Here is a 10,456-nt window from a genome sequence, read left to right on the forward strand (position 1 = left end):
AACGAACACGCTATTTTTCAGCTGTCACCTGTCAGCGGCTCTCATAAGACACAAACTAGAAGCCTATCATGCGATCACCGTGAACGCTGAACCGTCCATAAGCAATGCAATGCTTGAAGCATGAAGGTGGGAATACATAATACAAATACAAATAAATGTGCACAAACTAACCGGCGGTGTGTGTCTCTTACAACAACGTGACCGTGAATTACCGCGACGCCGACCCGTTTATATGCACATCCACACCCGTTTCCTGATTGGCAGTGGATTAACCCTTTCGGACATGATCGTAGATGACACACAATTTAAACACACTTAACCTAGCGAACGCAACAACAACTATGATCGGGGATTTCCACGAGTTAACTTTCGGCTAACGTCGCTAGCTTATACTGTTCAATTCCACAACAGTAGGCAGCTAAGCTTTGACAAAGTCATCAGTCATCTATCCAAAAATCACACTTACTTTTTGGCAAATCCTTGATCATAAGCAGACCGGTTAAGGAAGCAGGCATCTTCGAAGTGTTTGCAGCAGAGAACACTACTCGATGATGGCGTGAAATTCATTCGCTTCGTGCGAACGAAAGATGTCCATTTACGTGCCCTGCTATCCTTTGGCCACTCATACGACTTTTCGTTTGAGTGAGAACAAAACATCGCCACACACCGCTGTGGCATCTTACCGAGAAGCAATGCAACAAACAATACTGTTCTATGGTGGACTTCCCTCGCATGTCTAGGTGTGACGTAATTTCCGAAGATTTCCGAAGATTGCCGAAGAAAAGCATTTTCGTTGTCAAGGGCGTTGCTATGGGTTAAACAAAGAATCTGGAAGGGTTGCGTTAAAAAAAAAAAGAAAATATGCTTATAATTGTTTAGCCATTGATATTATTCAAAAACATGGTTGGCCAACCTTACTTCAAAGTTCCCCTTTAAATGCTCTAATTTCAGTGCTATTGACAGCAGTAGATGTCAAATCCAGTCAAAATGAATTGGATGTCATCTGCCATCAATGGCAGCCAATGAGCTAACGTAGACACTATTCCAATGGAACATTTTGGTAGCAAACTGTTGGTTTGTGTGTGTGTTTTTGTTTTTTTTAACAGTGACACTATCGATTCTTAGCAGGAGCATATCGATAACCTTTTGGGCTACAAAGTATCACAATCTATCACTTTTTCGATATATTGTCACACCCCTCACGTTATTATGCTGCTGGAAAATAAAAAACAAACATGCAAATTGACGATAAATCATCTTTAAAAACTTTGTTTCTTACCATTCATGTAACGTAATTAATTGTCCCAATCTCGGAATAATCGATAAGAACCCACTTCTCCAGTAGAAAATACGATGAGGGGGCGTTCATATGCAATTTTTAACTCGACAATGGGTATTTACCATAATGACTACACCGCATGAAAGCAGCATTAGGCCCTTCAAAAATGGATGCAATTACAGGAAATGCTTATCTATGTAATACGTGAAAACAAATTAAACATTTTCTGTACTTTTGTCTGAATAGTAATAAGTAATGATTTTGTCAGGAAACAAAGTAGACACACTTGATTTATTTGCATGGACCACAAGATAAAATATTGCGGACCAGATCGGGCTTCCAGACCTCAGGTTCGACACTTTGCTTCGTATAAACTTTAACCACTAGGCTGCTTGTTTACCCCATGAAAAGGCCACCTGAAGGAAAAAGAAATACCACCTTTTTTGGCATTGATATACTATAAAATTGGCACACATGGCACTTCAGTGTGCTCCGTTTTCCGTTTCGTACCAGTGACTTCCAGGCTGGCCCCCGTGACATAACGGGCGTCGTCCGAGGCCAGGAAGGCACACACGTCAGCGACTTCTACAGGACGGCAGAGCACATCACACTCGTGCGGGAACGCAGAGTTTTGACACGATACAGCGGTAACTTGACTTTAATGTTAGTGTCCAAATTAGGACACTAGCAAGTCAGGTTATTGCTGTATTGCTCAAAAATAAGGAAAAATTTGTGGAAGTGAGTGACCTGCTGCCTCGCCCATCCTGCCCAGCGGTACCAGAGACTTCATCTGATACAAAAACAAACAACCAGACGCAGCGTCAAGTCAGGCAACTATTGGGTTGAATTATTTTTAAAATATAATTTTAAAAAGTGCACATTCCCAAATCTGTCAGACTCATGAATGATTTCACATCTAGATAAAATATTGGCTACTCGGATGGTGGATTTGAAAAATGTATTCACAAAAAATGGCATTCTTTCAAACAGCCACTGAGTGGCACTATAAACACAGAACAGTGAATAGTTAGGCATCATGCTCCAACTGAGAGTTGGTTTTGCACACAACATTCAGTTGACTTTGGACTTCGCATATATTTTTTTGATGCCGCAGAGTTGATTCGACACACAACTGAATTCATTTTGGACAAATGCTGATTGATTTTAGATCCCAGAGAGTTCTTAAAAGCAAGACAACTGATTTTGGACACAACTGGGTTGATTTTAAAGTGCCTATGACATCAAAAAGCATGTTAATTTCATATTTCATGTTGTATTTAATGCTCCTAAATGAAATGGACAGCTTGGATGTGTGTGTAAGTGATCGTTTTATTTAATTTTTTTAATCCCGCGCCACGAAAATGAATAACTTCCTGTTTTGAAGAGGAATGCGAAAGTGACGTCACCAAAGGTCAGCATCTCACAATACAGCATTGCTTTAAAGCATGCAGATGGACTGCCGATTCAGCTGATTTTGCAGATTAATTTGTTTATTTTTCACATCACGCCAGCCAAATGTGCTGCAGGGTTTTGTTGCTGCACCAGGGAGAGTCATGTGAGCCTTTTTGGGTTTCAAAAGGTTCCCGTTCACCCCTAGATTGGCTAAAACAAGTCTGACAACTGTGGGACCATTGGTCTTATGAGGAAGTGAGTAAACAACGTGTTTTGATTATGTCAAATACTGGGATCAAGGCATATGTTTTAATAGGGAGGTGGCTTGGAGTTTGTGGCTGACAATGCTCCTTATCCACCGAGAATGGCACTCGGCCAACGACCGGCGGTCGTCTTCGCTCGACTTATTGCCCTCTTCGTGTGCCCGGTGTTCTGTCAAATTTTGCACCCCATCAGAAATTGCAACTTTGTGTTAAAAATGGCTACGAATACAGCATTTACAAAGTAAACACTACAAACTTTCTTTAAATAAACAAATATTTACTTACATTTGCTCATGAATGGACATGTAGAAAAGTTCTCCTCAGGATAACATTAAGAGTCCAACTGAATGTAAAAGAGGGCTTACAGGGTTCCCTCAGAATTGATCAATCTAAATTCAAGACTTTTAAGACCTTTCTAATGCCATTTCAACTGAAAATTAATACTTTTCTTGCACCCATTATTTAGATCATATTGAATCATAATAAATAAATAAAGAACTGAACATCAAATTTAACCTCAATTACTAAGTATGTTTGACAAAAGAATGCACATACTGTACATTGAAGATACAATTAAAACACATTTAAAGTAACATTATAAAGTCTGTCAGAATTTTTTTAAACACACACACGTACACAATAAGACAAAAAGAGGAGGAGGACAGGACTCAGACCAGCCATCTTCTGTAACAGGCTAGCCGCTAGTGCACCTGCCAAGACCCCAGTGAACATGGCTAACTCTTGAGTTAAAACGGTGAAATTCACATTCATTCGAAAGGCAAACCGAAATGTTTAAGCAGGTCCACTGCCTTCGCATGACCCATAAACTGCAACCTAAAGTTTCTGGATCTAACTTGAGCCCCTATCACATACTCCGAAACAACGGGAATATCGCGGGACTTAACCGTGCAGCAGTTGTGTGTGAAAACAATTTCCCGTGTCGACTGACATGGGAAGCAGTGTGCGTGAAAGCAGGTGTTAAATTCCCGGGTCACAGCAGATGGCTGATGACTTAAATATCATAGCGGCGGCCGATGTAACTTCCTCCCTCTTCACAGTAAGAGGAAAAGCAGTAAACAAACATCGCAATTATAAACATAGCAAGCTGGAAACAGTTAAATTAAACTGAAAACATGACCAAAATTAAAATGTCAATTATTACGTCGGGCCGGGCCAGGGTTCTTTCTCGCTAACTTTTTGAAATAACTATATATTAACGATGTATGAATGATAAACTAAGGAATACTTGTTATAAAATAAATAATTTGGATTAAAAAAAAAATAAGGCGCTGTATGGTCATTGCAGAGCCAGAGCGTGCCTATACGCCCTTTTTAATCTTCCCCTCTGCGAGTCCGCAAAACCGCACCTGTTCATTTATATTTAACAAACTTTTCCAGCGTTATTTCGTTGTGTAAATGAATTTATAATGATCATAAAAATATGTAGTCTATTTAAACATTAAGAAAATGTGCGTTTTTTTTCTGCCAACTGAGAATTCGTTACAAAAGACAGGCTTTTATGCAGACATTGTCACAAATGTTATCACACAGAACGCGGGTCGGGCTATACCCGCGGACCAGTTCGGGTCGGGCTGAATTTTTTAGGCCCGATTTTACCTCTATCTTAAAGTCTTGATGAGCTTAAATTGACTGCAGTTACGAAGTCGGGAATGCTCCCTCCGGAAAAAAACACGATTTGACCAACATTATGTTTAACAAACTTTTCCCCCGTTATTTCATTATGTAAATGTATTTATAATCATAAAAATATGTAGACTATTGAAACATTAAGAAAAAGTGCGTTTTTTTCTGCCAACTAAAATTTGTTACAAAAGACAGTTAAGACATCGGGAACGCTCCCTCTGGAACAAAACGCAATATGGCCAACATTGTGACAGCTGATGCCGACCAAAAATGACGTAATATCCTAAACAGATCACCAATGGACTCATTTGAAGTATATGAATGGTGGACTGTTTTGGTGTTCAGAATCCACAATACTTCTGCCTGCAAGGTTTTCGTTCCACGCATTCCCGATGCAGAGGTGGGTGGATTCTCCGTTTTGCCGGTTGTGGTGGTTTGGCACGCACAAGTTGCATTTCGATTTGTAGTGCAGTGCATCGTAAAAATTCTATGCGTCATCTTCGTTATGGATTTAAAAAAAAAAAAAAAAACAACAACTTCGTCACGGATATAATTTAGGTTGCACTGAGATGTTCTTGAAAATTAAGACCACGGTGAAAAAATTCCAGACTTACAACAGCTAATTTAATACTTTTAATACCTTTTTATAATGGAAAACTAAATTCAATGCTTTTTTTAATACTTTTAATAACCCGCGGGTACCCTGGCTTAATCAAAGCCACATTAGCTTTGAGAGCAAAATATTATAAGGGTGCAAAAGACCACTATCCTCGGGTTGGGCTCGGGCAGCTATGCGCTCCTCTGACGTCGGTCAGTTTGTCCGGCGGTCATTCTCCAGCTACTTCCCCGGCAAACGAGCGCTCCTGCCCGCACCAGGGAACGACGAGCTGTCACTTGCTCACTGTGGGTGGGTTGCCGACCGGCAAAAAACTGACAACCCCGCCGCTGTGTGACTGATGATTCGGGGTAGTTTTGTGTGATTTTTCACTTCGAAAGGCAAAAATAAGACTTTGAAACGACGCTCGGTTCGGGTTAGCATGTCGGCTAGCTGTCATGCATCCTGGTTTGTTTATGCTCTCTGAAGCCAGGGCAGGAAATGAGAAAAGCCAGACTAACTCCGGTGGCATAAAGTACCGTTCGGGAGGTGCAAGAAGTCGAGAGTCTTGACCATTATGGAGTAATTTTGCCATGTTGTACTGAATAAATGCATTTTTAATATTTCATATTCCATTGACAACAAGACTGTTATTCATCATGACCATACGATTTATTTAGCAATTGGGGAAAAAAATACTTAGATAAAAAGAATATCCTGTAAAAATATTGGAGTAGACAGACTGAAACAATGACATTTTGCTGCCCTCGCATTTTCCTCATTCCGAATAATTCCGCCTCAATGGGCTGAATTCTAAATCAGATGAAATCGTGACCCTGCCGGCGTCATCCACCAGCTGGGGACGCTAGAGCGCTATGATGACAGGCGAGGGCTGAACGGCAGATTAAAAGACTAATTTCTCGTCATCTGCGCTTTACCATATTGCTGTATATAGTCGAATCGTCTCAAAATATGATTCTAATTCACATAATGATGCTATTTAAGACTTTTTTATCCTGTCATAGGCACTTTAAACTGTGCAGAGAGGATTTTGACTTCAAACACCATTGAGTTAATTTTACATTGGTTGGTATTAGAAAAGTTATCAAGAATGGTGTCGATTTTCAAAGTTAACTCAAAATAAACTTGAGTGTGCTCAGTACAGGCATTCATTTCAAAGTAAGGGGTGTCAGGTTTGTCGTACCTTGAAGATCACCTTCTCAGGCACTTTGTCCGTCATGGGCGTAGATATAAACCCCGGCAACACACAGTTACATCGAATCCCAAACCTTGAAGCCGAGAGACGTAGAGTATTTGAATGCTATGTCCTAATTTGTCACACCGTTGTGTGCTCTACTCACCTACTGAGCTCCTTGGCGGCCGTCCTGGTTAAACCCTCCACTCCAGCTTTTGAGGCGGCGTAATTGACCTGTCCCATGTTTCCCACCTGCAGAACATTCCATTCAGATGAACAACCACCAGCACCTTACGTGAATAAATAGGAGCAATAATTAGGGTTGTTCCGATCATGTTTTTTTGCTCCCGATCCGAACCCGATCGTTTTAGTTTGAGTATCTGCCGATCCCGATATTTCCCGATCCGATTGGTTTTTTTTTGCTCCAGATTCAAATCCAATCATTCCCGATAATTTTTCCCGATCATTTACATTTTGGCAATGCATTAAGAAAAAAATGAATAAAACTCGGACGGATATATACATTCAACATACAGTAAATAAGTACTGTATTTGTTTATTATGACAATAAATCCTCAAGATGGCATTTACATTATTAAAATTCTTTCTGTGAGAGGGATCCACGATAGAAAGACTTGTGACTTTGTATATTGTGACTAAATATTGCCATATAGTGTATTTGTTGAGCTTTCACTAAATGATACTGCAGCCATTAAACCCAAATGCATGATGGGAAGTGGAACGATGACTGTGCGTAGTGCTACTAATTGATATATCTTCTCTGCGTTGGGAAATAACATAAGGTGTTAAGAAAAAGCTCAATTGCTACCTTGCTTCCCCACATTGCTTCCCACGATATTTCTAATCGTACGGAGAGGGATTGTAAGGCTTTAGCCAATTAAAAAAGGCTCCAAAGGCTGACAAAATTCACTCTACTCATTGAATGCTGCCTTTTATCTCTCTATATAGGTAAAACGGCACCATTACAGATTGAGCGTGACGATGCGTGAGTGGGTTGTGCAGCGCATGCATTGATTGCGTTAAATATTTTAACGTGATTCATTTTTTTAAAAATTAATTACCGCCATTTTTGGGATAAATTTGATAACCCTACCTTAGCCTAAACTAAAGACTCTGGATGAGTGTAACATATTATGTCTGTAACGTTAAACACAATGAGAAAACGATTTAATTAAAATATATATATATATTAAAAAAGGCATGGCCAATATTTTTTTGCCGATTCCGATACTTTGAAAATGACGTGATCGGACCCGATCAGACAGCTCTAGTAATAATGACAGCTTTAGATGGTTTTACCCACTTTCTCATTGCACACTTAACAATAATGGTACTTACTTTGCCTACAATGCTGCCCACAGTGATGATTGATCCTTTGGCAGCTCCACAGGCTACCAGGGCCTGAGCGACAGCCTGAATAACCAAAAAGGAGCCCTAGGGAGATAGCATACATGAGATTGAGCAAGGAAATTGGACAAGACCGGACTGGATGGATGTCTTACTTTTAGGTTGACCTGAACCACCGTGTCAAAGTCATTTTCCTCCATGTCGAGTAGAAAGTTATCCATGGTGATGCCTGCCGCGTTCACGCACACTGAGGGCGGCTGGAAGTAGCGAGCCTACAGGGAGCAAAGACAACAGTGGGTAACAGCATGACAGACTTCACATCACACATCAGAGAGCCTTTCAACAATATAAAAAAGGCAAAATATTCCAATTAATGACGAACTTGGATACTTGTGAGCACGTTTTTAATGCTCTCTTTTGATGCCACGTCTGCCGCCACAGCCATGTGGGCCTGACCCCTGAGGTCACCGGGCAGACTTTGAAGTGTCTCATTGGCAGACGCCTCGTTGACGTCAGCGACCACAACTGAGGCGCCCTCGGAGGCCAGGCGATGGCAAACCGCACGACCAATCCCACTGCCGCCACCTGGATGAAACAAACATTCACTTTGACCGCCCTGAGGTGGCGAATAGTCAATGTTTTGTCAATGTGGGTTTTATATTGACAAGGAAGCTGTCAATGTTTTATCTGTTATTTCATGTTGAGCAGAGAATGAGTCCATTGTTTGCCTCTATATGCTCTGACGTTGGCAGTGGACTAATCTATTGTTTGTCTATAGACAAGCCTTTGCATACCGGTCAAGTTGTACGGTTTCGGCGTAATTTGTACAAGTGAGCACTGATTTTTAAATATGTATGCCGTACGTTCAAAATCTGTACGTTTTCGTGCAATGCGGGGGGTTTTTCTCCCCTCGGATTTTGTCACCATTTCAGCAACGAGACAATTTGCGTTACAATGCGTTACTACGTTGGTTGAATGACGTGAGAAAAGTCAGAGACACTGAGAGAAAAGTGTTGTGACGCTGTAGCAAACGCGATCTTAGGCTAGGTGGCTCCAATATTTCCTGACTGTAGCCGACAGCCTACAATCTACGCCTAGATATCAAATGTTTATAGAACTACATGCGAAATGACAGACGACGGCGTTAATAAACAGCCGCCATTTTGGAGCAGTAGACTTCTCAGAAAGGCTCTGTTGTAGTGAACCTTCCTAGCGAACTTAAGTAACTTTTTATCTAAAATACCCCTAAATCGGCAAAATCTTGACTTGAATCTATCTTTAAATGATGAAACAGTTTTAAAACTTTAACATGTCGAAAGTAGACAGAAGGGAACTAATGCAAAAAACGGTAGCAATTTTAACAACTTTAAGAGTTAATTCACAACATTAAACCATTTCCAAACATAACAAAGGTTACTGTTTTGTTTTTGTTTTTTTAATGAAAAAAAAAACATGAAAGGTAACACCAGTTACTTTGCCAAGTAACTAATTACTCTTACTTTCAGGTAACTGAGTTAGTAACTCAATTACTTTTTGGGAGAAGTAATTTGTAACTAATGAATTACTTTTTAAAAGTAAGATTAACAACACTGGTCATAAAGATGATGAAATGTGACGAAAGTGGAGATTTCAATCTGCCAATTTGTTGCCGAACACAATTTGCCTGCAAATATTGCTGATCACTTCTCAGAATTAGCAAAAGAAATGTTCCCTGACTCAAAGATTGCATCGGTAAGTTAAATTTTATTAAGTGACCTTTTTGATTTATAATTGGACACACCAACAAACTACCTTCAAGTCAAACTGAATTGCGAGCTGAAGTGCCATGAAGTGCTGCCATCCAGACTTAATAGAAATTGCCAAAAGTGCTACATACAAGTCACTGTTAAATTTTAGTAATCATGATGTAGCTGAAGATATTAGTAATCATGATGTAGCTGAAGATATAGTTTTTTTTATTGCACCGGGTTATATGTTACAATATTACCAATAAATCCATATTATTTTCCATTTAGTTTCATACCGCACACGCTATATAGAACGTTCTAAGATAAGTCACCAATTTGTAGGGGCATATGTCACTATTTGTAAGATTGCCAACGGGCTCGGGTTGACAGGTATGGTCTTTAGAACAGGGTGGCTGGATAACAAACACTGAAGTCATTTTAAGTAATTTTTCCTTCGATTGTTTTCGGTGGCCACTTTCAAACACGTAAACTTCTCCATAAACCCCTTGCAAAAAGGTGTATAAAAATTTCGATGTAAGAATTTAGTCTTAGATCTTTATGCACAGTTCGAGAATCAAGAGTAAAAGTTTGACTTGACTACGTAGAAGCGGCAGAATGAAAAAGCTGTGGACAGTGACTTGAAACAAAAAAACACACAGTTCAACGACTGACCTTAACGAGGGAGCACATACGTTAATTGAACTATTTTGAACCCAAATAGTTGAGTAACTTGAGTTTACAAACCCGTCACCATCGCCAACCTTGACACGAGTCGCCCGGTGGCAGCCATATTGCCATTTGTGTTTTGGTAATTATATGTTTAGCCGCTACATGGCGCTCAAGGTTTGTTTTTTTTATGGTGAACGAGGAAGAAAAGTGTGAGTTTTCAAGTTTAAACCTCACGTGTTATTTTTGAACGCCATTAAAATATTGAATATAAACACGGGTGATTTAAAAACAAAAAGTATATATATTTTTTGAAGTTATTAAGCA

At 39.9% G+C, this 10,456-nt stretch overlaps 1 protein-coding gene across 2 annotated transcripts in view; it reads right to left on the reverse strand.

The window, feature by feature from the left end:
* Positions 1-10,278, reverse strand: part of hsd17b8 (hydroxysteroid (17-beta) dehydrogenase 8) — a 37,536-nt gene extending 27,258 nt beyond the window's left edge. The window contains exons 1-9 of one of the 2 annotated variants that reach the window (XM_057827665.1): positions 10,208-10,278; positions 8,119-8,321; positions 7,892-8,008; positions 7,728-7,823; positions 6,535-6,620; positions 6,378-6,462; positions 2,027-2,069; positions 1,790-1,864; positions 678-1,695 (exon numbers count right to left, since the gene is read on the reverse strand). In XM_057827665.1, the coding sequence (XP_057683648.1) occupies positions 1,676-1,695; positions 1,790-1,864; positions 2,027-2,069; positions 6,378-6,462; positions 6,535-6,620; positions 7,728-7,823; positions 7,892-8,008; positions 8,119-8,321; positions 10,208-10,253 (771 nt within the window). In that variant the 5' untranslated portion in view covers positions 10,254-10,278 and the 3' untranslated portion in view covers positions 678-1,675. Of the gene's footprint in view, positions 1-677; positions 1,696-1,789; positions 1,865-2,026; positions 2,070-6,377; positions 6,463-6,534; positions 6,621-7,727; positions 7,824-7,891; positions 8,009-8,118; positions 8,322-10,207 lie in introns of those variants that run through there. The other variant, XM_057827666.1, reaches the window with a different exon arrangement.
* Positions 10,279-10,456: the final 178 nt, after the last annotated feature.

Source organism: Corythoichthys intestinalis, chromosome 22 (genome assembly GCF_030265065.1).
Source record: "Corythoichthys intestinalis isolate RoL2023-P3 chromosome 22, ASM3026506v1, whole genome shotgun sequence".
Lineage (NCBI taxonomy): Eukaryota > Metazoa > Chordata > Actinopteri > Syngnathiformes > Syngnathidae > Corythoichthys > Corythoichthys intestinalis.